This window comes from Balaenoptera physalus, assembly GCF_965194825.1.
Source record: "Balaenoptera physalus genome assembly, chromosome: 19".
NCBI lineage: Eukaryota > Metazoa > Chordata > Mammalia > Artiodactyla > Balaenopteridae > Balaenoptera > Balaenoptera physalus.
Genome location: NC_138900.1, coordinates 6,146,277 through 6,174,276, shown reverse-complemented (window position 1 = coordinate 6,174,276; position 28,000 = coordinate 6,146,277). Strand labels below are relative to the sequence as shown.

At 48.1% G+C, this 28,000-nt stretch overlaps 2 protein-coding genes across 2 annotated transcripts; both read right to left on the bottom strand.

Annotated features, from left to right (window-relative positions):
- Nucleotides 1-1,093: 1,093 nt before the first annotated feature.
- Nucleotides 1,094-13,295, bottom strand: KLK13 (kallikrein related peptidase 13). Its single transcript, XM_082437995.1, is given in 9 exon segments — nt 1,094-5,535; nt 5,539-5,700; nt 7,261-7,397; nt 8,795-8,981; nt 8,987-9,062; nt 9,378-9,445; nt 9,447-9,483; nt 9,485-9,566; nt 12,757-13,295. Coding segments are annotated over 9 exon segments (1,014 nt in total). The 5' UTR covers nt 12,998-13,295; the 3' UTR covers nt 1,094-5,511.
- A 3,831-nt stretch (nt 13,296-17,126) lies between these two features.
- KLK14 (kallikrein related peptidase 14) lies at nt 17,127-26,594 on the bottom strand. The gene is made up of 6 exons (XM_082437971.1): nt 26,349-26,594; nt 26,147-26,208; nt 25,133-25,298; nt 23,329-23,582; nt 22,949-23,085; nt 17,127-22,349 (listed from the first exon to the last, which is right to left on the bottom strand). The coding sequence occupies exons 2-6, from the start codon at nt 26,184-26,186 to the stop codon at nt 22,194-22,196; spliced, it is 753 nt and encodes a 250-aa protein (XP_082294097.1). The 5' UTR covers nt 26,187-26,208; nt 26,349-26,594; the 3' UTR covers nt 17,127-22,193.
- Between the last annotated feature and the right edge of the window lie 1,406 nt (nt 26,595-28,000).

Below are 28,000 nucleotides of genomic sequence, written 5' to 3'. Positions count from 1 at the left end.
TTTCTTTTGCAAAAACTCCCCTCCCCACCCCAGCCTCAGGCAATCACTGATCTACTTTGTGCCACTATAGCTTTGCCTTTTTTAGGACATCATATAAATATTTGGCTTCCCTCACTAGCATAATGCATTTCAGATTCATCCATGTTTTTGCATTTATCTATGAATAGTTCATTCTTTTTTTATTACTGAGCAGTATTCCACAGCCTGGAAATATCACAATTTGTTTATCCATTCACCAATTGTGGGATATCTGGATTGCTTCCAGTTTCTGGCTATTACAAATCATGCCTCTGTGAACATTCATATACAAATCATTGTGTGGACATATGTTTTTAATTTTTCTTGTGCACACACCTAGAAGTGGCATTGCTGGATGGCATATTAGGTGTCTGCTTAACTTTATAAGAAATTACCCCAAAATTTTTAAGTTAGTTGTACCCTTTTGCATTGTCACCAGCAATGTGTTAGTGTTCTAGTTGCCCCACATCTTCACCAGCACTTAGTCTTGTCATTCTTTTTAACTTTCACCATTGTAGTTGGTAGCACTATACCTTTAAGATTCTGTTCGTGTTGTTTTGGGCACATCTAATCTGTTGCTTTTAACTGCTGTGTAGTCCTCCATCTTTGTCTCTACCACATCCTACCATCCACAACCCCATTAGTGGGTACCCAGCTTTCCTCTAATTCCCAACATAGCAAACAGATCAGTGGTGGACAACTTTTATTTGCCCCTTTATGATGATCATTGCCCTAGGACAGACATCCAGGGTCCTAGGGTGTGCATATATTTAATTTGACCAAAGTGTGCCAAATTACTTTCCAAAATAACTGCACCGATTTACATTCACACCAGTTGTGCACCAGGGTTCCTGTGTCTCCAAATCCCTGTCAATGTTTGGGGTTATTTAAAGATTTTTAATCCATCTAATAAATATAAAGTGATATGTTATTTGTCTTTGCCTTTCTTCATAACTCATGAGTATGATCATCTTTTCATATGATTTTTGGGGGGGGTTCCTCCTCTATAAATCTCTCATTCATATCCTCCAACATTTTTCTTAATTATGTGTGGGATTTCTTTGCACATTTGAGATAGCAATCCCAGATCAATATTGCAGATTGCAAATTTCTCCTCCCAGGTTGTCACCCACTTATTTATTTTGTCCGTATTGTCTTCTGTTGAACAGAAATCCTTAACTTTGATATAACCGAAGTAAACAAGTTTTGCTTGTGATTAGACCTTCTGAAGTTTTAAAAAGTCCTCCCTCATCCCTAAGTCATAAAAATTTTTTAGCTGCCATTATCTTCTATTAACTTTATAGTTTGACCTTTAGCTTTATGGTCTTTAAGCCATTTGGTGCTAAGTACCATTGTTATACCCCTTTGAGTGATAGGAAGACTGAGGCGTGGAGAAGGCAATATACAGTTAAATAAGTGGCAAAGCTGGCCTTCAGACCCAGGCAGTCTGGCCCCAGAAACAATATTCTTCACTACACTGTGCTGCTTCTCCATCAATGAGGCTCCTTAATTCAGAAGTTGCTGGGTGCAGAGCCTTTAAATGTCAGTCTTTCACTCAATTGACCCAACAGCTCTGCACAGTAGGTCCTATTAGTGTCAGATGAGGAAACTGAGGCTCCTAAAAGATAAAGATCCTTCCATCCAAAACCAGATCCTTTGGACTCCACCCTCTTTTGCTTTAAAACATGAACATACAGTCTCCCCCTGAAGGAACCAGGGATGATGGAAGAGTCGCCCTTGATATGTCCCTCACCTTCACCCCCACGTATACAGTCGATCCTCGGATTCACGGATTCCGTATTTGCAAACTTGCCTACTCACTAAAATCTATCGGTAACCCCAAAACCAGTACTTGCGGGGCTTTTGTGGTCATTTGCAGTCACTCCCAGAGTGGTGAAAGTTTGAGTCGCCCAAGTGCATGTTCCCAGCTGGGGCTGAACAAAGTAACACTCTGCCTTCTCGGTTCAGCTCTCACACGATAAACAAGTGTCCTTTTCACTGTCTACTTAGCGCCACATTTTTGCATTTTTCTGCTTTTTCCTGGTGATTTGGCTGTTTAAAATGGCCCCCCAGCATAGCACTGAAGGGCCAGCTGGTGTTCCTGAGTGCAAGAATGCTGTGACATGCCTTGCAGAGAAAATACACGTGTGTTACGTGAGCTTCCTTCAGGCACAAGTTACGGTGCTGTTGGCTGTGAGTTTAATATGAATGAATCAACAATGCATATATTAAATAAAGTGTCTCTAAACAGAAACACACATAAAGCCAGTTGATGTATTGATTGGTTGACGAAAACATTTTGACCAGAGGCTCATGGGAAACCAGCCCTGTATGCCCCTGGGAGCACTGTTTCAATAGCCCTAATTCAGTGCTCATGGTGACTTTATAAAACATAACTATTATGAATGAGTACCAGCTGTATCCACTAGGCTGCTTTGATGTTCCTGCAAACTCTCTTTCCAATCCCTCCACATCCTTTCATCTCTCCCGACCCAAGCCATCGCCTGGCCCTTGCCCACCCACCCGATCACTGCAGGCTGCCCTGGATTCATCTTCCTGCTTCCACACCGCCAAACCCCTGGTCTTCACCACCCACCCCAAAGCCAGAATGATGATGATGAAATAGCATTCACATTTTATGGAAAGATGAGAGAAATTTAAACATAAAATTTGCCTCTGCCCACTTGGGCCTCCTCCCTCCCCTTTAGTGTGTGTTGTGCACCTGCATTAACCAAGCCTCCTTAGGAGATAACCTTCCTTCTTCATCTTCTAAGAGGCAGGATGGCCCATGACCTACTGCTCGGTACAGTAGATCTGGACTGTGTGAACCGTCAATAATACGCCATTTAATGTACAGCCCTCTGTCTCAAAAACTTATATAAATGTGCTTTGACCTCCAATGGGTGGAGTTTTCTGAGAGGCTATTCCAGAGTTATAATCCTCAATTTGGCTCGAATAAAATTTTCCATTTCTTTCTTAGATCAACTGATTAATTTTTTGTCGACACTGGTATGATCTCAGATATGATCTTTCCCATGTTCACCACTCTCAGGGGCTCACCGTCACACTGGAAGAAAGACCAAACTCTGTACCACAGCCTAAGAAGATCCTGCCTATGTATTTGACTCTGCTGAATCCTCCAGACTCCTTCCCTACTGAGGCCATTACTCTAAGATCACACTGGCCTCCTTGCAGATCCTGGAATAGGCTAAACTCAGGGACTTTGCCCTGGTGGCTCCCTCTTTCAGGGATAACCCCCCACCCCACCCCATTCTTTGCAAAAATGGCTCTTTCTCACCTTTTAGGATCTTCAGCCAAAACGCCACCTCCTTCAAGAAGCCCTCTCTGACCACCGTACTCAAAATAGCCATCCCCCCTAATTCTTTAACACAAAGCCCTGTTTATATCCTTCATGGGTCACACTTATTACATAAATCATCACAATTTGTAGTTATTTAGTTTGTGTATTTGTTTATTTTCTGTGAATCCGCTGAGGGCCAAGTTTATTGCTGCTTGGCTGTCTAATAAACAGTTCAAAACTAAAACTCCTTACCTTTCCCTGCAAAACTGTTCCCTCAGGTTCCCCCCGCCCCATTTTAGTCAATGGCAGCTCCATCCTTCTGGTTGCTCAGGCCAAAGCCTTGGAATCATCCTTGACCCTCCTTTTTCTCACATTCTCCAATTGATACCAGCAGACACTGTAACCATCCCTTCAAACAGATCCAGAATCTGACCTCTTAACTCCTCCGAGGATGTCACCCTGATCCAAGCACCGTCACCTCCCACTGGGCTATTGCAGTCACTCCACACCAACCTTTGCACCCTCTTCATTAATCTGATACATTAGGCAGGCTCCTACCTCAGGGCCTTTGCACTGTCTGTACTTTCCACTTATGGTACTGCTCCCCAGCCAGATATGCACGAGGCTTCCTGTCTCCATCCTTTCAGTCTTTCTTTAAACTTTACCATCTCAATTAGGTCTTCTTCCCAGACCATCCTATTTATTTATTTATTTATTTGGCCGCACCGTGCGGCATGCGGGATCCAAGTTCCCCGACCAGGGATCGAACCCGTGTCCCTTGCAGTGGAAGCGTGGAGTCCTAACCACTGGACTGCCAGGGAAGTCCCTGAATCATCCTATTTAAAATAACAATGCCATCCACTTCCCAAACCCAATACCCTTCATCTCTGCTTAGTTTTTTTTTTGCCATGACTCATATCATCACCTGACAGTCCTTTTCTTTATTCATCCTTTTTAAATGTGTGCTTCCGCAAAGACTGTATGCTCTACAAAGGCAGAAGTTTTTGTCTGTTTAATTCACTGTCTATTACCTGCGTCTGCAACAGTGCTTGGCTTATGATAGGAACCAATGTTGACTGAATAAATAAACAAAATGGTATTTACCAATACTCAGGAGAGTATTTGCACATGATCGGCACTGAATAAATGTCTGCTGAGAAAAACATTTTAGGCACTATGAATTTGAGAGGTTGTTATTAATAGCCTAAGGAAATATTATATAGGGAACCATGCAAATAATAATAGTGGTAAGTGCTCAACATTTATACTCATAACAGTGCTATGAGGAAAATTATGAGCCCCATTTTACAGATGAGAAAACAGAGGTTGTGTTTTATGACTTATTCAAAGCAGGGATTCCCATGGCTGGGCATTTAACCACTGCATCTGGGAGTCATAGACAAAGATATAGCAGCACAGGGTACAGGACAAGGATTGTGGATAAGATAAAAGAACAGAATTTTTGGTGAACAATACGGCATGGAGGCCCCTTGGGTTACTCGACCCCAGCACCCTAGAATTTAGAGTGCTGTTGATGTTTAGTGGGCATGGGGATTCAGACATAGGGAATATTGGCAGAATGTAGAAGGTAGGTAGGAATGGGACAATTTGGGAGACCCAGAAATGTCTCCAGGAATTTCCTCAGGTTCATTTGAAAGAATGAACCATGGTGAGGCTCCATTGTTAGCTGTGACGAATCAGAGGTGCATATATAATATTGTCAGAGCAGAAGATCCTGCACACAAGAGACTATTTTCAGGAAGAAATGTCTTGGGAGTCTAGAACCCTCTTGAGCACAAAACATAGAAGCATCTAGAATATAGGCAGCAAATTGGGGTATAAGATGTTGTCAAGGAAGTTTTGTTCATGGGACATAGAATATTGTTGAGATGGGTTGATGGAGGTATTTAAGTGTTCCACAGATAGAACATTCAGATGGTGATCTAGACGTTAAACAGTTGGGAGATCTGGGACGTTGTCTGGGTTGGGACGTTCAGGGGGCTGGGATGTTTCAGGGATGCAACGTCTGGGAGACCATGATGCTGAAAGTAACTGAATGCTTTTGAAACAGTGATGTCCGCTGGGATTGGGTATTTTGAAAACATGGGTCACTGGTTCAAGGGGAACACTTTGGGAGGGACAGAGAAGGGCTAGGCAAACCGAGTAAGGAGGCAGGGAAGCCAACCCGCCTTTTACTGTGGGCCCTTCGTCCATTTCTACTCCCGAGTTTTACGTTTTCGGATTGTTTCTTGGATGCATGTAACACACTGAGAGACTCGGGTGTAGACACCAGGCCGGTTGGGCTGTCCACATGGCAAGTCTCCCCAGGAGATGATGCCATAGAGTGTTCCATTACAGATCAGGGGACCCCTGGAGTCGCCCTGAGTGGGAGAAAGAGAGAGGGAAGGGGTCCTAAACAGAAGGAGAGACACACACGGAGGCAGAGATAAAGAGAGATAGGAATATGGAGAAAGGGTGAGACAGAGCAACAGAAACAGAGATAAGGAGACAAACACAGAGAGACTGGTAAAGAGAGAAATTGACAGAGATAGACGCTGAGACAGATAGAGAGAGACAGACAGACACTTCTGTGTCTCTCCCTGTTTTTCTGTTCCTCAGTCTCATTAAATTGGTGGTGGCTTACCTCATAAACCTGTTCTTGGTTCTCTGGCCCCAAACCCCAGCTTGTACCCCTCCCTACCTCCCAACCCTGCTTCAGCTTCATGGTTCCTTGGTGTCGTCTTACTATTGGGTTAATCCAGCCACATTCCTGGTAGGGTAGGCAACATACCTGCACTGCCACTTCTCCCTCTGGGCCCAGGGCAGAAATTACTAATTACTCATATCATTAGTTCATTATCATACCCTTTCCCACGAAACCAAAACTCAATCTAAGAAGCCCCCTCTATTGGACATACGTTGGGTTTTTATTGCCCGTGTAGTATCCATTTCCCCTTATTTTGATGACAGCCTCTTGATTTTTTTCATTTGGGGTACACCCTCTCAACCACTCTCAATCCATGCAACTTGCCCCTGCCCCTACCCGCCCCCACGGCTAGTCACGTGACTCAGACTTGGTCCATCAGAGAATCCCACAGCTCTGGCCAGAGTGGTGGTTCAGGACACAATACGGCTGACCCTTGAACGGCACAAAGGTTAGGGGCACTGACCCTCTGCACAGTGAAACTCCCCCTATAACTTATAATTGGCCCTCTATATACGCTGTTCCTCAGTATCTGAGGTTCTGCGTCCACAGGTTCAATCAGCCTTGAATTGTGTATTTACTGTAGTATTTACTACTGAAAAAAACTTTGTGTTATAAATGGACCCGTGCAGTTCCAACCTGTGTTGTTCAGGGGTCAGCTGTACTTAAGTCAGCCTAGTGAGAATCATGCTTAAAGTGTTTATGTACACAGTTGGAAAAGAGATGTTCTCTCTTTCAAAGATGGTTCCTTAGAGGGTGGGATGTAAGCCCAAAGCTGCTGGGGCCATCTTGCTATGGCATGGGAAAAGTTTAATTGAGAATGAAGCCAAAACTGAAGAGAGAAGAGCTGAGAGTTAAAGAGAGACAGACTCTTAAACATTATCTGTGCACCTGGATCCACCCGTGCCTGAAACAAGACACCCTGGACTTTTCAGTTACAAAAGCCAGGGTTTTGTTTAAGCTGGTTGTGTTGGGTTTCTGTCACTTGCAACCAAATGAATCCCAACGTTTATACATCTCAACACAAGGATCTGGGCAGCCACTGTCAGTCAAAGCCCAGGCTTAAGATGAATTCTGTTTGCCAGCCATGGGTACCCCCTTTTTATCTTGACCCTCTATGCTAGGAGATATCTCACCTTGCAAAGACTGGTTTGCCCAAGGCTGGAAGCAAATCTTTCTCCCCAAGCATCTGTCCCCACCACGTGGCCTGTGGCAACCCACCACCCCTTGGCCTCACCTCACAGGAGTCATTGCCACCCTCTTTTGTGCCGGCACAAAGCATGTTGGGTGTGATCTTCCCCGGGTAGACTTGATGACATTCCTCACCTGAGCATAGTTTGATGTTGGCACATTGGAGGGTTTGGGGGTAACTCACTGAAAAGGAGAGAGAGGAAGGTCTAAGGATGTCTGTTCTGGACAGGCTACGGGGTGGAAGCTGGGTGGGCAGAGAGTTGGTAGAAAATAAAGATGGGAAGAGAAAGATGGGAGAAGAGATTGGATATGTATCTGGGTAAAGGGATGGAAGACAGAAATGTGGAGAGAAATGGGGGGAGAGGTGGAAGAAAAGATGAAAAGTGGAGAGAAAGATGGAGAGGAATGGGACAGGGATAAATAAATATATCTCACTATGAGATATAAAAGGGGAGGTAGATGAGGAGAGAGGTGAAGCAAGTGATGGGGAAAGACAGAGAGAAGGTGTTGGGAAGAGATAGGAAGGCAAAGGGGTGAGAGAGAATTGGAGATGAGGAAAACACCAGGAGGAGGAGAGATGAAAAGAGATGTGAGAGAGTAGGAAGGAGTGGTAGGAAGAGGAATGGGACATGCTGGGAAGAAAGATATGGTAATGAGACTAGGGGAGAACTAAGGACTGCTCCGGAGATGCAAAGGGCTCTTGTTGCTATAGGGTTCAACTTTATATTCATATATATATATATATATATATATATATAAATAAAATTTATATCCAAAAGATATATTTATTTATACTTTATTATATTTAATAAATATAATTGATATAGTAAATTTATTTTCTGAATCATAAATGATAATATTTATATATTTAAATATTTTATATATATATATATATATATATATAGTCTGTGCCGCACAGCATGCGTTCTTAGTTCCCCGACCAGGGATTGAGACCTGCAGTGGAAGCGTGGAGTCTTAACCACTGGACCGCCAGGGAAATCCCACAAATCTATTTAAATAAATACATAAATATATCGTTTATAGCTTAGGAAATAAATCTAATTTCTATCATTTACGTATTTATATACAGATGTATTATTAGGCACGCCCATATAACATGAACATATACTATATAGTATATATTTTTATATATTTATAAATTTATATATATTTATAAAAAAGAAATAATTTTATATATATAACATATTATATGTGATTATAACTTTATATTCATAAATTTATGTATATTTATATAAAGGATATATAACTATATCATATATGATATATAACATATATAACTTTATATTTATACTTATATATGCTATAAAGGATATATAAAATGATACATTATCTATTATATGTAACATTATATAACCTTATTTTTACATATTTATATTTTATATTTACATAAAGGATATATATATAACTTTATATATTATATCTGTGATATCTGACTTATCACATATATAACTAAATCTATTTTTATTTATAAAAACTCCTCTTCCAACCTACCCTCCCCTCTCTGCCCCAGCTTCCCTGGCCGCTCTGTGAGACCTCAGGCCACCTGTGTGGGCGCAAACCCTGGGGGCTGGTGGTGGTGCCCCAACCAGACACCGGACAGCAGGTGCCAGCGGGGAGGCAGTCGTGGTGGGAGAAGGGTGGGATTTGGATTTGGCTCGTGAGCTGGACCGAGGACTGCAGTTCCAGAAGCAGGATGTCGCGGTCATGGTTCAGGTGGGTGGGGCTGATCTGGTATAGAGGGTGGGACTAGATCGAACTACCTCCCTCACCTGCTCTCCATCTTCCACATGCCCCAGCGCGTCCTTGCCCAGGTATACTCTGTACCCGCTGTGGGTGCACGAAGGCGGTGGTTAGAGGAGCCCAGGAGCCCATCTCCGTTCCCATCCCCAATCTAACCCTCCCCCATCCCTCCTTCCTCATCTCCAAACATGTCTCCTTCCACATCCTCAACTCCACTTCCACCCAAACCCTCTACTTTGACTCCATTCCCATACCCACCTCCCCATCTCCGCTCCAAATCTCATTCTCTCCCCCATGCCCATCCCAACCCAGTTCCAACCTCATCCTCAAACTCAGCTCCACCCGCCCACCACCCCAGTCTCAGTCTCATCCCTACCCCATGCTCCCCTGGCCCCCACATACTCCGTAAGACAGTGTGCTGCAGTGAGGACGCATGTTGGGTGGATCAGGACCCCCCCCCCCAGAGCAGCCGCCTTGCACTAGTAGGGCTACCTTCCAGGCTGAGGGGGGGGGGGCAGGTGTAGCCACCGGGGAGGAACCCATTGGTCCCACTGGTGCCATTGAGAATCTTGGGGTACTGCTGAGAGATGCCTGGTAAAGAAGAGAAAATGTTAGAGAATTGGGGTTCACGGGGGAAGGAGGCCCGGTGTTGTGGTTCATGCGCTTGGGGAGAGACTCAGAATTTTGCTCTGGGTGACCAGGAACTGATGATTCATTTGTTGGCCTCTGGGAGTTGCCATTTTCTATGCAGTAGAGATGAGTCAGGGCAACGTGGTGATGTCCTTTTCTGTAGAAGTGACAAACACTCCACTGGAGGTTAAAAGAAGAGTTCATGGAATGAGGGTGCTTCTGATGGGTGAGCAGAAGCCTGACTTTCTTCCTACCTGAAATCTCTCTCCTGGCCCACACAGGGATTGATTTCTGGATGTAGAAGTGAGCCTAACCTACCCATCTACACAGGCAGTATCCCTCCATCCCTCCATCCCTCCATCCCTCCATCCTTTCAACACACATTTACTGAGTGCTTTCATGACTTTACGTACCATTCATAGGCTAACCCCCCCCACCCAGATACAAAGTTCGCAGCACTCTGCATCATCTGACCCTTGCTATCTCTTCAACCCCATCTCCCACTTCTCCTCTTCACTCACTCTGTTCCAGACCCATGGACCTGTCCTTCAAACACACCAGATCCCTTGTGCTTGCTGCTTCCTCTTTCTGGACAGTTCTTTCTCTAGACCTGCCCTGTTCAGTATGGTAGCCACTAGCCACATAGGGCTATCTAAATTTAAATTAATTAAAATGAAATTTAAAATTCCGTTCTTCAGTCACACCAGTCACACTTGAAATGTTCAAGGCCCCACATGACCAGTAGCTACCACATTGGACAGCACAGGTAGAAGACATTATATACGTGAAATAGTCTACTGGATGGCACTCAGAATCTAAAGACTGCGTATCTGGGTCCCTCTTGACTCTGAGAGCTGAGCTCAAATGTCATCTCTTCAGAAAGGCCTTCCCAGATTCCTGGTCACCTGGTCTAATATTGCCCCTCCTAAACTCCCCGCCCCCTGTCATTCCCTATGACATCTCCCAAGTTGAGTTTCATCATAGCTACAATCACTATTCCTTTCTCTTTATATTTTGTTTACGTTTAATCTCCTCTTCTTGACTGTAAGCTGCACTGACCACAGGCACCTGAACTGCTTTATTCAGTGCTGCATTCCCAGGACCTAGCGATGTCTGGCACACAGCAGCTACTCAAGCAATGAATGTTGTGTGTACCAGGCACTGTGCCTGGCATTAGAGGCGCAGCAGGCAACACAGGGACAGAGAAAGTCTAATCCTGAATGTGCCACTTTCTGGCCGGGTACAAGTCTCCAACCTCAGTTTTCTCAGCTGTAAAGAAGGAAAAGTAATCGTTTGTCTCTCTTCGGGTAGTTGTAGGTTCAGTAAGATCCTACATCCAAGACACACACAGGACCTAGCACAGATCAAGCACTCAGTAAGTGGGGACTGCTATTAACTGCACCCTCAGAAACTGAGTCATCATTCCTTTCTCTTTCAAACCTGATTTTGTCAGGAGAAAGTTTCACGATGGTGCTAATATCCTTTCAACACCTCTCTTGTCTTGCTGAGCTCACCTTTCAAAACCAGGAGGAAGCAGAAGGTTACCTTCAGCTGGCAACCCCAAAATTAAGTTGAACTATCTGCAATTGCTATTTTAGGGGAGGTCAAAAAGGGTCAACTATAGGCAGTTTCAGGTGGTCCAATACAATAAACATTGTTTTTGTTCATTGTGTGGAATTGATTTTTCTCTCTTACCTTTTATGTATAGCAAAGGATGCTGTTTTCCATTTAGAACAGTGATAGAAACTTCAAATATGTTTTAAGTAAAAAAAAAAGTTGCCTCTAAGAAGACCATTCGGTTGAAATTAATAAAGATGGTTTGCCAGACCATAAAGTCCAGGGTGTGGAAGACAGCCCAGGCGACATGGACTAGAATCCTGACTCAGGCACTGCTGGGGACTTTGCTTTCTCAGAGTCGTGGGTTTTTCAGCTGTGAAACTGGAGTAATTATAGTGCACCTACCTCATAAGGCTGTTAAGGATTCCACAAGACGATGCATGTGGAGCTCCTAGCCCCGGGGCATGGCACCCAGAAGGGGACATGGGAGTCCTAGGTGTGTCACCAAAGGAGAGAAGCTACCCCACCTTCAGGCCAAGGGTGGTGATGGGTGCCTGAGGACCCCTCCCTCCTTCAGGTCTCAGCTCAAGGGTGAAGCCTTTTGGGGGCCTTTCCAGGCCAGGAGCTGCCATGATATCTCTGGGCTTCTGGCTTGGCTCCTTGAAGCCATCACCTCGTGTCGCAGTTCTAACTAATTATTATCTAATTATTTGGGTAATTGTTTGAATAATGTCTGCATCCATCTCCTCTAGGCTCTGGGTGCTGAGAGCAGGAACTCTGTCTCTGCTTTTACAGCACACGGCACTCTGCCTGGTGCTCAGCTGTTTGTTGAATGAATGAGTGATGCATGAATGGGGTTTCCAGAGAACTTGCCTGCAAAGGCAGGGAAAGGGGGCTTAAATGTGAGGAGAGGAATCTCTGCGGACCAACTCTGGGTGGAACCAGATAGGTTTGGGGTCTCCTCAAGGATTAAAGAACAATCTAGAAGGTTCTGGAAGGGCCTGAGAACGGAGACAGAATACTACCAATAAAGTAGTAATAACAACTAACTTTATAGTCCCTTCTGTCTGCCAGGCGGTGAGCACATTACATGCATTACATTTCAATATTCACAACCACCCTTTGTGGTCAGGACTTAATGTTCCCATTTTTACAGATGAAAGAAAGAAGCTAAGTTACTTGCTCAACGTGGCAGCGTCAGGATTTGAACCCATGTCTGTCTCTTGTAACTCTGGGGAGGCCTTGAACGTGGGAGGGCCTTGGGGGTGGGCTTTCCAATGCAGAGTAGGACAATCAGCAAACGGGCTGGTTCGGAAGATCCCGAAGAAGACTTAAAACTAGGGCGAGCCCATCTGAGCTGGGAGAGGGTCTGCGGTCGGTGGGGAGAGTGGACTGACCCCAACTGGGACACCAGGTCACGCAGGGACAAGCAGGAAGCTCTCCTGTGTCCCGGTGGGACCCGGCCCCGAGCGGGCGGGGGGCGGAGCTCGCGGTTCCCACGCCCCTTCCCCTTCCCCCTCCCACCCCTCCCCCCTCCCCCCCTCCTACCATGGTCTGGAGTGGCCACCCGGCCTCCACTCCCGCGCATTCTTACCTTCTGACAAGGCCACCTTCAGGAAAGCGATTGCGGCGGCCAGGGGCCACGTGGTGACTTTGGGGTGGGGGGCAGGGCGGGCGGAGCCTGAGAAGTTGAAGAGGGTGCCAAGCGCTGGCCAGAACCCCCATCTCTGGACACTCCCTACCCACCCTGCTCTGCGTTTCCCAATCTTGAACGTCCTCTCCTTTACTCTGAAAACCTTGACCCTGGAATCTGCAAGCCCCTCCCCAAGTGCCATTCTTGGTTGGGGGGGGAGAGTCCCAGGAACGTGGTGGGAGGGGCAGCTTGCACACCTCCCTCACCTGGGGCTCTGGCTTGCAGCTCTTCACACCAGGTGGCCAGTCCTTCCACCCCTGCCCTCCAGCGAGCTGGGTCCTTGGTGAACGCTCCCGCCCCTCTCTACCCTCTCCGTGTCCTTTCTCCCCTCTCAGGGAGAGCTTCCACTGCCAGCTGCCTCAAACTTCAGCCTCTACCCATGGCTTTTAACCCCTGAACTCCCTGCCCCCAGCGCCTTCAGCATTTCCCTGTTGCTGGCCATCCCCTCTCCACCCCCAATGGCTCAGCTGGCTGTCGCCATGCACACCCCCCCACCCCCCGCCTGGGCTTGGCCCTTCGTGTGGGGCGGAGCTACCAGGACAAGCTAGGACCCAGATCTGGTTCCACCCAAACCCAAGTTGAACCCACTGTGAACTTTCAGGCAGCAAGACCCACGTGGAGGGAAGGGAAAAGCTCAATTCCTTCTCCAGGCCCACCCAAAATCCCTAAGGCCCTCCCTAACATCAACCCATTTTTTATGCCACTTTCTCATCCCCCCTCCAACCCTATACATATTCTTAATATATATCAGCTCCTGGTTAGCCATTTTCTACTCTAGTCCCACCTCCCAACTAATTTTAACGATTCCCCTTACCGTCAGCCTATACCTCAGACCCATTCCCATCAACAGCCTTATCTCAAGTTTATCTCTCTACATCAAACTCAACACATCTCAGCCTCATCTCCAGCCCTATTTCTTCTGGAAAACACAGGGATGCCCAAATTTATTCTACCCTTCCCTCCTCCCCCAATCAGACACAAGAAAGGAATCTTCAGATAGGTGGATAGAAAGTCAACTTAGACTTGGATGTGGGCAGGGGTTGGGCCTGGGAAAGCAATATTTTGGATAAATGGCCTTTTAAGAGCAGGGTCAGATGGGTGAGGCAGTCCATGGGGACCTAGGTGGGGAGGGAGAGGCAGGAATCAGGAAGCTCTGGGGACGGGATGATGGGGAAAAGGAAGGAGGAAGGGTGTTTTAGGAGTGAGTAGGCATCTCCTGGAACTGTGGGTGGGGACATGAGCTAATCCTAGGGGGTGGAGGGGGTAGGATTAGGGATTAAAGAGGACAGAGGTGGAGTCAGAATTTGCAAGAAAGCCAGAGACGGGGACCAGATGATATTTGGAAAGAGAGACAGCAGTGGTGTCATGATAAGGATAAGGGGTTGAGATGGATGGAGTGAGTATTCATCTCAAAACTGGTGTGGTCCATATTGGGGGAGTTAAAGTTTGGATATAAGGGTCAAATCTAGTGTTAAAAGATAATTTTTTTTAAAGTATCTAACCGTGACTCTCCTGCATCTATAAAATGAACATATGTCAAAGATGTTATTTGGATTTGTTAATAAGCGATGGAGCTAGCAAGATGTTACAAAGAACCACACATGTATAGGCAATAAGAAGTGCTAAAATGAATGAACAAATAGATGCAAAACTGGCTTATTCTATATGGAGGGGAGAGAATTGTACTTCCACCTGACAAACCTCATTTGCACGGTTATGGACAAGAATTATTTGCACTGCTATCGACTATTTATCATTTACAGAGTTGTAAAGTAGCTCAAAGACAGTAAAAGAAGCTGAGACCCCATAGAATCAGATAACCCACGTAGTTTTCCATTGATGACATCTGTTGGGTCCATCTTAAAGTCTTTCACAGTTTTTCCCTACACTAGGAAGAAAAGTTTGTGGTCGGGTTTAGGATGGTGGTTGGGGGGGGTGGGGAGGGGCTCTGATGACTGTGTTGGGAATGCAGGTGAGTTTGGGGAAGAGAATGGACCTGGGGTGAGGATGGGGTTGGAGTTGGTTATGGGGATAGAATTAAGTTGTAGATGGGAGGGATCTGGGGATAATGTTGTTGACAGAGTCCCAGTTGGGCTGGGGCTGGAGATGAGGCCAAGACTGAGTGTTTGGATGGGGAGGTGTTGAAATACAGTTGAGTTGGTGTTGTGCGTTGACATTGATAATGAGCACGCGGTGTGAGGTCGAGTATCTGTGTCAGGGTAGGGTTTTGGTAGGAGTGGGGCTGGGTCATAGCTCTGAGTGCCTCTCAAGGTGACAGAAAGGCTACTGTCCTTCCCCACCTTGGAATTACCCCACTTCCCAAGACTGGACCCAGAGTAGGCACCGAGTTCACTCTTTTTGAGTTGAGTTGGGTTCAGGCTGAGTGGCAGGACGGAGGATGCGGGTTAAGTGAGGTGACAGGTTTGTGTGGGAAGTCGGGGTACCTGTGCTCTCTTGTGGCCTAGGTCCACACTTCCAGAAAAAGCCTTTCTCCCTTGGGAAAGGCTGGAACTTGGAGTGGGGTGGCTGGCTTCGGTATTTGCTGAGGGGTGGGTACCAGGTCAACACTGATATTAGGGCTTATGATTGGCTGACTCTTGTTGAAGTGAGGTCATGGACCCACCAAGAATTGGGGGTATTCTACCCCCTCACTTGATCAGTAAGGCAACTGGAGCCCATGGAGTTCAGTGAGCAACTGAAAGTCACATGCCAATTAGACCAAATCCAGGGGTACTGTCTCATAGATCAGGGTCTGTCCCCCTCAGAGAGAAGGGCTAGAGCAAGAAAGAAAAAGGACTAGAAAAAGAGACAGTGTTCCTAGTGGTTCAGAGCTGAGTTCAAGTGACATGGCCACTCTGTGCCTCCGTAAAATGGTGCTATCAATAGCACCTGCCTCATAGAGCAGGGTTAAATGAGTTAATATTTGAAGATGCTTAGAGGAGAGTTTGACACTAACCAAAGGCCACAAACATGCTTGTTAAATAAGTAAAGCTGGAGATGGAGGCAGCCTGAGGTTCCCGGGGGCCCCACCCTATAGCTTGGCTTCAAAATGAGGTTCTTTGTCAAGCAGGAACTGGAAGTTCTGGTTGGAAGTCCTGGCTGGGATGAGGAAGTTGGCCCTACACCCATGCCCAGAGCAGAGGCCCCGATGCAAATGTGAAGGGATGGGGAGACTGAGAAAGACCCAAAGGGATAAATACACAGAGACAGAAAAACAAGGTGGATGGGAGAGAGCAGAGGAAATGCAGGGAGAGAGCAGAGGAAATGCAGGGAGAGACAAAGGCAAGACGAAGTAAGAGGTAGAAAGAGAGACGCCTGGGGAGAAATCAGACTTGGGCTTTTGGAGAGAAAGATGCACAAGAAATCGAGACACGTGGCTTCTTCTTTAGAGCTGGATCCACATTATTAAGGATGTCGGGCCCAGTCATCTCACACATCAACGAAATACCACTTTTCACCCATCAGAATAGAAAACACTAGAAAGGTCAGTCTTGCCACCTCCCTGCATCTGTGCCCACGTGCTCCGCCTCCTCTCCCATTTCTACAGATGAACAAGCTTCACCTCCATCTAAGAAAGACACCTCCACTTGTGTCAGGTACCCCATCCCCTCTCACCTCCTCAAGGACACTGTTCCAGCCAGCAGTCCTCTGCTCCCTTGCCTGCATCATTCATTTTTTTCTTCTCCATTAACGTACAAACGTGCTACAATTTCTCCCATGTTCCATGAAAAGAATGTTTGAAAAACCTTCTCTCAACCTTTGTGCTCTCCTTCAGCCCCTGACCCAGTTTTTTTGCTCCCTTTGACTGCAATACTCCAAAACGTTGGCTACACGTCCTGTGTGGCATTCCTCTCCTCTTGTTCTCTCGGGCCCACTCCATGCAGACTTCCACCCCCACTTCTCCACCAACTGTGCCTCTTTAAAGGGCACCAATAAGGTCCATGTTGCCGAACCCAGTGGCTAGCTCTCTGGGGTTCATCTAACTTGAGTTATGAGCAGCATTTAACAAGTGATTCACTCCCTGGTCTTTCAAAGTCTTTCCTCGGCTTCTGAGACACTACCTTCCTCCTGGTCTTCCTCATTACTCACTGACTGCTTCTCCTTCGTGACTGATGTTGTTTTCTACTCACGTCCCCAGTCTCTACATGCTGGAGCATTTGGCCCTCTTCTTTTCTCTGTCTATGTGCTCACTCCCTTGGTGATCTCATCTGCTCCTGTGGCTTTAAATACCATCTACATGCTGATGACTCCCAAATTTTATGTCTCCAGCCAGACCTTGCTCTTAAACTCTCAACTTGACACCCAACTGCCTACTCAATAGATTCACGTTCGAAACCCAACTCTTGTCCTTCACCCCTCTCACATTCCAAACGGGCTCCTCCTACAGTCTTGATCTTCTCAGTAAATCGTTTCTTTGTCCTTTCATTCCTCAGCCAAAACCTCAGTCTCGCCCTTGAATTCCTTTTCTCACACACCACACGTCCATTTTTTTACCAAACCCTGCCAGTGCTACCTTCAAAAGAGATCCATAATCGGACCATTTCTCAACATCTTCCATCCTTGCCACCCTGGTCCCTCCCAGCCACCATCATCTTTCATCTGGATTATCTCGAGTTTCTTATCTGGTCTCCCTGTTTTTGTCCTTGTCGGCCTACACCATTTACACACAGCAGCCAGAGTGACCTTTTATTATAAAATGTAAGTCAGGGCAGGCCACGCCTCTTCTGGAAAGCCCGCAGTGCCTCCCACCTCACTCAGAGTGAAAGTCAGGTGTCCTTACGGTGGCCAACAAGGCTCTAGACCATCTGGCCCCAGTAGTCCTCTGATGTCACCTACCGCTTCCTCTTCTCCTGCCCCTCTCATGCCAGGCACAATCCCATCTCAGAACTTTAGTACTTTAATGCCCACTCCTGGAGCCCTCTTCCAAACCAGATGTCTGCCTGGTTTCTTCCATTCTTGTCATCCTCTCCATGAAGACTTCCTTGACCGTTGTAGTTGGAGATCCCTGAGATGGGTTCAGGGAACCACCAGAAGGACCCACAGAACTCGGAAAAGCTCCTGCACTCATGATTTTGGTTTCTTACAGCAAAGTAAAAAGACACATGGGGCCAAGTCCAGGAGAGACCAGGCCCGAGCTTTCAGTTGTCTTCTCCCAGAGGAGTCGTATAGACAGCACTTATTTTGCCCAGTAACAATGTGTGACAACACGTACAGAGGAGTGCCCACCGGGAAAGTCCACCTGAGCCTTGGTGTCTATGTTTTTTACTGGGGGTCAGTCACATAGGCACATGGCTGTCTGCCTGCATGGCTGGCCTTAGTCTCCAGCTCCTCCTCAGGTCAAACATGCCCCAAGACCTCCATCACAAATCATCCTATTAGGATAGACTGTCTGGCATGGCCCAAGGCCCCCAGGTAAAGAAAGACACTGTTATTAGGCAGAATATTACAAAGGCTTAGAGGTTATCTCCCAGATGCTAGGCAAGGGCCTAACTTCTTTTTGTAATGTGCAGGGTTTGGACAACATAGCCCTGCTGTGTTAACCGCACACTGCATAACCCTCTTAAAATTATAACCTTCCTCTGACGTTCTCTATCCCCTTACTCTGCTTTATTTTTCTCCAAAGCGCTTACTCTCATCTGTAATATTTAATTTTTTTTTTTTTTTTTTTGGCCACGCCATGAGGCTTGCAGGATCTTAGTTCCCCGACCAGGGATCGAACCTGGGCCACGGCAGTGAAAGTGCTGGGTCCTAACCACTGGACTGCCAGGGAATTCCCAATATTTCATGTTTTACTCATTTATTTGTCCCTTGTTTGCCTCACCTCCAGAAGTGAGTTCCCCGAGGGCAACAATGTTATCTGCTTTGTTCCTAGAGCAGTAACTGGCACATAATAGGATTCAGTAAATATTTGCTGAATGAATGAATGAACTACAGGCATTTTTGAGGGTGTGGAGAGATATGAATCCTTCTTATCTGGGCAAAAACTTGCCAGTACTTGGTGAAATTGATTAAAAGTAAGACTTTTGGTCCAGTGGTCCTACTCCTGTGATATTCCAAAGAAGTCTTCTATAGTTCTATAAGGGGCCTGCCCCCAAATGGTCATTGCAGTATTGCTTGGGTAGTAGAAGGAAACTAGGTGTCCATCACTGGGGGACTGGGTCATTAAACATGGTGGATGTATACCATGGAGAGGTGATTCTCAAACTCTAATAAGCATGGAGTCCCCTGGGGGTCTTGTTAAAATGCAGATTCCGGTTCAGTTGGTCTGGGGTGGGGTCCAAGACTCTGACTTCTAATAAGCCCCAGATAATTCTGATACTGCTGTCCCCTGGACCACACTAGGAGCAAGGGTATAGACTCAAGCAGTCCTGTCCAGTAGAACTTTCTGCAATGATGGAAATCTATTTATCTGTGCTGTCCAATATGGCAGCCATCAGCCACATATGGTTATAGAGCAGCAGAAATGTGGCGAGTGTGACCGAGGAACGGAATTGTAATGCATATTCAATCTAGATAATTTTAGTTTAAAAATTAAATGACCACATGTGGCTAGTGGCTACCATCTCGGACAACACAGGTTGAGAAAACACCAGCACCGTGGCAGTGAGCAGTAATGAACCAGGTGGGCAGACAGCAACATGGATAGGCTGTTAACACAGTATTTTGGTGTGAAATAATGTCACACCATCTTTGGTGGAATAAGATCGCCTATTTAATACTGAAACCTGACTCCTCACCCACACCCACCTGCCTTCATACCCTATTCCATCAATCTAAAATGCCTCAGTTGTATTGGCACTATTATTTTGTATACCACTGAGAAAGAAAAAGGAGCCATCGATGAAATTAGGGCGTAATGCTAAGACATAACACTATCAGCTAATTATAAACGGAGCCTCTCGCTTACGGAGGTTGTAAAAATGGGAGAGGGATATGCATCTAAGAAGCAAAAAAAAAATAGGGTACGTAACCATCGCAGCTGGGAATATGAGTTGGAAATCAGATTAAAGATTACTTTCACCTAAACTATTTTTACTTAGCTTTATAGTAGGATGCAGGCCAAGAATTACAGCACGGTCCGTGTCTTCATCTCTCTGGGGGCTCAGAGCTACTCAAGTACACAGCTGCTTTCAACTCCTTTCCTCCGCAGAGCTTGTGTGGTTGCCACACATGAGAGCCCAGGTGTGTCTGTATCACCATGACAAAAGTTGTAGTACCCACTTCCCAGCAATCTTCTTCTTTTTTTTTTTTAATGCTGCATTGGGTCTTTGTTGCTGCGCCCGGGCTTTCTCTAGTTGTGGCGAGCAGGGGCTACTCTTGTTGCGGTGCAGGGGCTTCTCATTGCGGTGGCTTCTCTTGTTGCGGAACACGGGCTCTAGGCATGTGGGGTTCAACAGTTGTAGCTTGTGGCTCTAGAGCGCAGGCTCAGTAGTTGTGGCCCTGGGGCTTCGTTGCTCCACGGCATGTGGGATCTTCCCGGATCAGGGATCGAACCCGTGTCCCCTGCATTGGCAGGTGGATTTTTAACCACTGTGCCACCAGGGAAGTCTCCCCAGCAATCTTGTTTTCCTCTCTTTTTTCTTTTTCTTAATTGAAGTATAGTTGATGTAAAATATTATATAATTTCCAGGTATACGATATAGTGATTCACAATTTTTAAAGGTTATGCTCCGTTTATAGTTTTATAAAATATTGGCTATATTCACCCCAGCAAGCTTTTGAGCTATTGTAGTAAGACAGGTTCCAGACCTGCCACCTCAGAACTCTCTGATCCTGGGCTTTCCCCCACAGAGCAGGTGAACACGTGTGGCAGGTGAACCGTATCTGAGTTCTGCGGTACCCAAGCACAGAACCACGAGAGGATGGACATGCGATCGGGAAGGGATTCCCAGATGCTCACCATTACAGATGGAATGTGACAGACATAAATAGCCTCCAAGCACAGATAGCAGGAAAAATAATTAGGAATTGATGAGTTTTGAGTATTGACTTTTAAAAAGTATACATTACTTAATTGTAAGTTTATGTAATTTAATTTTTAATAATGGCTGTGTTTAGCAACCGGCTCTCAAAATTCCTGAAAATTTGCCAAGAGGCTCTTATGGGCTGGGATGAGCTGGCCCTGGCACACACAAAAAAGCTGCCACCCAGCCCAAGTTTAATGATTTTTTTATTCACAGGGACTCTCGACTTTGCTTTTAAATTATGTTTACTGTTTCTTGTCTGTGACCTCCTGCTAGAACACAAGCTCTGTGACGAGAAGCATTTAGATTTGTCTGGCTCGTTCGCAGCCCTACTTCCAGTACCTAGAACCATGCCTGGCGCAGAGTAGGTACCCAGTAAATAGACCAATGCCTGGTGCATAGTAGGTGCCCAATAAGTAGACCAATGCCTTGTACACAGTAGGTGCCTGATAAATAATCGTTCTTGAATGAAAGTAAGAAAGAGAATGAGATTCATAACACAATGATTTTGTGTAAATTAGAAGCAACACAATGTGAGGGTGCATGTGTTCCAAGGATGCAGGGTATTCAAGGCCATCTGTGTTGATGCCTTTGGGGAGGGAGGGGAACCAGAGCCAGGGATGACAAATGGAAATAAATAAAACGAGAGCAGAGCTCTGTCAGGACCTGAGTGTGATTAACTCAACTCTCCTCACCTGAGATCTGACTAGGAAAAAGAGGATCTCTTCACTTGCATAGTGTTTTCCAGGAAACAAGGTAGGTCTTTGCCCTCCCTGTCTGGGACCTCAGCAGTCCCTGCTCACAGGACTCTGAGAGGAGGCTGGGGGAAGGGCAGTCCTGCTCAGGGTCACCGTGCAAGGCTGGGGCGTTTCCTTCTACCACACCAAGTACAGTGGATGGTGAGGGGGCAGACCCCCAGGGGACACCATGCACTTTGGAACATGCCTCCTGGCTGGGCATGATTGGACCCCTGTGTGCATATCTGTTGGATGAATTAAATGAATGGAGAACGGAATTTAGGATTGTTAAAGTTTTATTAGTAGTATTTACCTGGGCTTTACAGACACGAAGAGTTTTGAACATTGTCTTCTTCGGAATATGGTGCCAGTGCAGCGCCTTTGCCTTCACGCTCCTACTCTGTGTGTCTTAGGGGCACCTTGAATAATGACGGGGATGTTGTGGGGTGCAGAGAGAAGCCCTGAAGGAACTGCTCTGGGAAAGGGGAGTTCTGAGCCTGGGGTCAGGAGCAGGATGCTGGGGGCCTGGGCTTGTGGGTCTGAGGGAGGGGGAGCTGGGGCCCGGGATCCCTGGGTCTGGAGTGGGAAGAGCAGGGTCTTGGGGAGCATGAGGGCAGCTGCTGTCCTGTAACACCGGCTACGATCTGCCTTGCATGGTTTCCTGGATCCAGTTTTGGTACTTGCACAGGTTTGTATAGACGCCGGGGTAACCAGGCTGGGCACAGTTCTCCATCCCCCAGGACACGAGGCCCTGGAGCTTTCCATCGCACACCAGGGGTCCCCCGGAGTCACCCTGAGGGGGAGAGACAGAGATGGAGACATCCACAGACAGATGACCAGAGCCGTGGGCATGGAGAACCCGAGAGGCAAAGATGGGACAGGGGTGGGCTGAGAGCCCTGGGCAGGGGCTCTGGAGATCTCAGCCCCTGGGCGCTGGGGTCACTGGTTCCCGCTCTGTCTCTGTCCCTTGGGCCCCTCTTCATCTTAGCTCTGTCTCTAGAAAACTGTGTGTGTGTTTCCACATCCCCTGTCTCCGGAGCCATCGCTCAGGGATGGATTATGATCTCTAGAGGACCTGAGCCCGGCTTTCCAGGTGCCCCTATGTGATGATGGCAATGACAGTGGTGACCAGAGCTCTGTGCTCTTTCCATGGACTAGCTCATCTCATTCCACCGACTAAGACCTGCTACCCCCATGGGACAGATGAGGAAACTGAGGTCCAATACCCAAGGGCGAACAGCGTGGAGGAAGCCTGGCTATTACAACCTCTCTCGTTCTCTGTGTGTGTGTGTGGGGGGGGGCTCCCCTGATCTTCATGTTCCTGCGGTCCTTTTGTACCTAAGTCCCTGCTCCAAACAATCCCCCTGCCCGTGCTCTCTCCCTGGGCCTCACCTGACAAGAGTCCTTCCCGCCTTGGGGGACCCCTGCGCAGACCATGCCAGGGGTGATGGCTCCAGAATAGGCCTGCTGACACTCCTCATTCGAGAAGATGTTGATGTTCACGCATTGCAGATAGTTGGGGAACCTGGCTGCAGGGGCACCGAGGGGTTACGATGGGGTCTACCCCTCAACAAGACCCAGGGGTCAGGGCCACCAGCCCCTCCCCCCTCAGACCCAGGATCCAGGCCCCCAGACCCCTCCCCCCTCAGACCCAGGAGTCCAGACCCCCAGCCCCTCCTCCCTCAGACCCAGGAGTCCCTGCCCCCAGCCCCTCCTCCCTCAGACACAGGACTCAGACTTCCAGCCTCTCTTTCCTGACACAGGACTCTCACCGACGGGACTGGATATGGTGCCCCAGCCCGACACAAGGCAGTCCGTCCCTGCGCTGGCACAGGAGCTGGCCATGGCGATGGGCTTCACTGCCCTCCCCAGCCGAGCAGGCCGCTCCAGCTCCAGCAGCATCAGGTCGTTGTCGATGGTCCGGGAGTTGTACTGGGGGTGTGGCACCTGGCGGATCACACGCAGCACCTGCTGTGTGACCTCCAAAATCCTCATGTTGTGCTTGCCCAGGGCCACTCGAAGGATCCTGGCCCATGACCCCCAAGAGTAGCGCCGCTCAGGGTCTGACCTGGAGACCTGTCCCCACCCTCCAGCGGCGCTCCCTTCCCTGGTGATGAGTTTTCCTCAAGTCTAACCCTCCCTCTGACTGCAGGCTGAGTGTTTCCCGGCACTCTGCACCCTTTCCCCCAGCCTGGGCTTTCTCTCTGGACCCAGTCTTACCATTCTCCCCCTCCCCTTGTGGACTGCGCTTTGCCTTCTGACTTGGGTATAAGGTGATGACTGAGCGTTCTTGGCTCTGTCCTAGGGTCTGAACCTGGATCAATACTCTGAATTCTAAGTGAGACTCTGGGCTGTGGCTCTAGGCTCTAAATCAGAATTGGTATTCTGGAGTATCCTTTCCAGTTACTCCATTGCTTCAGGGAGGTTCCATTCCAGTTCTAGCCTGGCCTTTGGACTCTAAACATCCTGAACTTTTGAGTCTAAGCTAGGAGCTGGGTTCTAGATTGAATCTGGATGATAGCATACTTTTTAGATACTGGTGTGAGCTCCGGTTTCTAGGTTGAGTTCTGGGTTCTTGATTAAGCTCTGGTTTATGACCTGGGTTGTAGACGATGGTTTGAGCTCTGTGCTCCAGTTGGGCTCCGGGCTCTAAACACCGGTCTGCATTCTTGACTCTAGGTTGGGTTCTGTTTTAGATCAAATTACAGGTGATAGTCTGGGCTCTTGGTTCTAGACTCTGGTCTGAGCCCTTGACCTCAGGTCAGGCTCTGGGTTCTAGATGGAGCTCCAGGTTATGGTCAGGTTATCCCAGGTTCTAGATGTTGGTTTCCATTCTAGACTCTGGGCCCTAGGTTCTACACTGAACTTTAGTTTATGGCATTAGATCTGGTTTATGGGCACTGGGTGAGCTTTTATCTGGACTTTGACTTCTAGTCTGAGGTCTGAGGTCCAGGTTTCAGTCTAGAATCTGAGAAGGGCTCTGGGTTCGATATGAAGCTTTAGATTATGGTCTTCATTCTGGGATGTAGATGGCGGGTTGAGGTCTGGGTTCTAGGCTGCTCAGAGAGGAGCTGTAGACTAGACTCTGGATTAAATGTTGGATCTAGAACAAGCTTCAGGTTCTGTCTTTATCTTACTCTCTGAGCTGTAAGCAGGTTTCTGGATTTATGTCTGGACTGTGGGTTCTGAACCTGACTCTGGATTCCAAGCAGTGTTGTGAGAGAGGTCCTGAGTTTCTGAAGGTAGACTGTGTCCAGAATTCAACCACTACTCTGGAACAGGCTCCTCATCTTAGTCTCTAGGTAGAGCTTGGCCTCTGGATGGATCTCAGGTTGTGTGTTAGATTCTAGATTCTGCGTGGGACTCTAGGCTTGTGTATGGGTTCTAAATGGTTGATCTGCTTTTAGAATCTAAACCGAGTTCAAGATTTATGGCTGGATTACATGTTCTGAGCTGGGTCTGTTGTTCTAAGCTCTTGTCTAGACCCCAAACCAGGGTCCAGCTACTACACTGGGTTCTACACAGGACTAGACTCTGGAATTCACTTGGCGGAAGAGTAAGGAGGGGGTCACTCACGGACGGGCGCAGTGAGCGGCAGTGATGACCCATCGCTCGGACAGCAGGGACCCTCCACAGAGGAAGCTACGGCAGGGACCTGTCAGTAGGGCTGCCTGCCATGGTTGGGAGTGCCGGGGGCATCTGTAGCCGCCAATTATCTTGTTCCCTTGGTTCTGTGCCACGGCTAGGAGAAGGCAAGCGTGAGGTGGAGTGGGGAAAGTAGATGAACAAATGCTCTCCATCTACCCCCAACTCTCTAGGACATCCGGAATCCACAAATCCCCCCTTTTTTGCCTAATCCTTAAACCACCCACCTTTATCTACCCCACCCTATATGAGATATGCCCAACACTGCCCCCCATGATTGTCCCAACATAACCAGGGAGTTTTCTGACACCCCCTCACCCCCAGGCACCTCCACAGTATCTATTATTGGATCCCAGGGCCACCTCCTCCAGGGTCCTGATACAGCTACTATGCTTGACTCTGCTTCTCCACGAATACTTTCTATCATCACTTTTCACAATACAACACAATGCCACCCAGTAATCTTCCAACACCTTCAGGGAGCTGCCTGTTCCTTCCCCGAACTTCTCACTCCATGTGACGCCCCAGGATCCACTATCTCTCCCCACACCCACTCTGTGTGCCACACCACTCTCCCTGCCAGGAGCTCACCACCCCATCATCATTCCCACCATCATTTCTGGCAACACGCTGTCTTTCCCATATTAGTTCTTCCCTAACACAATCAAGGAGTGTCCTGCTGTCCTTTCTAGGAAGACCCAGTCAAGACCCCATAGTTCTACTCAATTCCTCTCTTATTTCTCCCCATCTCCTACAACTCCCTGGACCCTGCGATCTCCTAATACCTCCACAACTTAGAACTCAGGCCCACCCCTCCAGCATGCTCCTCAGCCATCATCCCCAAACTACTCCCTGCCCCTTCTCACCAGGTCACCTGCGAGCACATCGGATCCCCAGGACCCTTCCCCACCTCTTCTCAGGGTCCAGGTCCCACTGTTGTCTTACCTACAGCCAAGATCTGAAGCGCTGTCAGCAGGAGGAACATTCTGAGGGCTGGGGGCTGGATTCTGGCAAATGCAGAGAGAAAGTGAGGGTTAAGGAGGCTGTGAGAGACACAGAAGGTATAGTTCAGAGACAGAGAGAACGTCTTAGACAGAGACTAAGACCCATAGAGACATGGATGAGGGACAGAATAGAGACCAGAGACCAGGAGGGCAGGGTCTGGGGGCTCCTTGGTGGCTGGAGAGAAGATGCTGAGAAGGGTTCAGGTCCTGCCTGGATGTCTCCTGTCTGGAGGAGCGGGGAAGATGTCTTGCTTCCTTGTCACTCATGGAGGCCTTTTATCTCTGGCCTGAGTAGCTGGCGCTTCTCCTCCACCCTTCTGACTTTTTTTTTTTTTTTTTATTGCCTACTTCCCATTCCAGGATCCCTGTTCCATCTCTTCCCTCTCCCCTCTCACCAGAGAAGTAGTCACAATTGTTAATGAGAACCCGCCTGCCTGGTAAGGGAAGGTGTTGTAATCTGGAAGGAATCCAGGGAGGGGGACCCCAGGGCAGGGTGGGCGGGGTGGGGGTGGGAGAGGGGCTGAGAGAGGGAGGGACAGAGGCCGAGAGAGGGGCTGCCATGGGAGGAGAGAGAGTCTAGGAAATGTGAGAGAAGTAGCATATGAAGGTGGAGAGGCAGAGAAAGAGTAAGAGAAATACAGGCCAGAGAGAGAAGAGTCAGAGGGAGAGAGAATTCAGGGAGATGGAGAATGAGCTGGAGATGAATATAGATGGGGAAGGGAGGCAGACAGCAAAAGACAGAACAGCTGGGGGCAGGGCACAGGGACAGACATTCATGGAGAGGTGAGTGTGGCAAAGTGAGAGACAGAAACAGAAAAACAGAGGGGAGAAGGGGGAAGGCAGAATAGAAACAGGCACAGAGAAAGAGAAAAAAAGTGAAGAGAGAGAAAGGAGGCGGAGGTACCCCAACTCCAAACACACCCACACAGAATAATAGCAGTGATGATGAAAGGAGGCCAAGAGATGACAAATGAGGACGTGGTGATACAGGGAACAGTGAGGAGGAGATGCAGGACCAGGCAGAGGACAATGGGGAGATGGAGGGAGAGGGGGACGCAGAGGAGACTGAGAAAGAGGAGACACAGCCGCAGAGGAAGAGAGAGAAAGGGGTGGGGGTGAGGAGGCGGCTGGAGACTGGAGGTGCTGGGGCACCTGGTGCTGGGTGGTCCTGTCTCCTAGGCTTTCTCACTTTGTGGTCCGGGAGCAAGGGCCCCGGCAGGGAGTGAGCGGGGGGCGGGGGGGAGGTCAGGGCAGGACTTGTGTCCCCCACCTCAGGCTCTGCAGAGAGGTCAGGGGAGAGTGGGATACAGGGACCCAGAGAGAGGGGGAGAGGGACCCGGAGAGAACAGGAGAGACAGAGTGATGAGGTGGGGATTGGTTCCAGGCAGACGGAGGAGGGCCTGGGTTTGGGGGACTCATCCTATCTTTGGGCAGGGCTCGCTGGCCTCAGCCCCTCCCCCAGCCTCTTAAACTCCCTAATGACTGCATCTGTCTCTGGGCTTGGGCAGCCCATCCGGACCACCACACAGCGACTCAGGAGGCCACATCTGTGCACTCTCCCTCCCTCACCAGCCCCGGGGCTTGCTCCCAAACCACTTTCCTCCGCTCTCCCCCTGGGCTGGTCTCCGCCCCTAGGGAGTCCCTCTGTGCCTATGCCCACCTAGCCCCCTGTGCGCGTCTGTTTCCCGTGAACTGGCTCTGCTGAGGGGCCTCGCTGCTTTGAACTGAAGGTCTTGGCTCAGGCCCTGGGAAACCAGAAGGGCGAGATGCACAAACAGAACCCCCTCTGACGGCG

Excerpts from the sequence above, each read along its gene's own strand:
- KLK14 (XM_082437971.1), bottom strand. The coding sequence starts at position 26,186 with ATGTTCCTCCTGCTGACAGCGCTTCAGATCTTGGCTGTAG. Across the intron at positions 23,086-23,328 it reads CACCATATCCAGTCCCGTCG|CCAGGTTCCCCAACTATCTG; the intron begins GTGAGAGTCCTG and ends GTGCCCCTGCAG. Across the intron at positions 22,350-22,948 it reads GCGGGAAGGACTCTTGTCAG|GGTGACTCCGGGGGACCCCT; the intron begins GTGAGGCCCAGG and ends TCTCCCCCTCAG.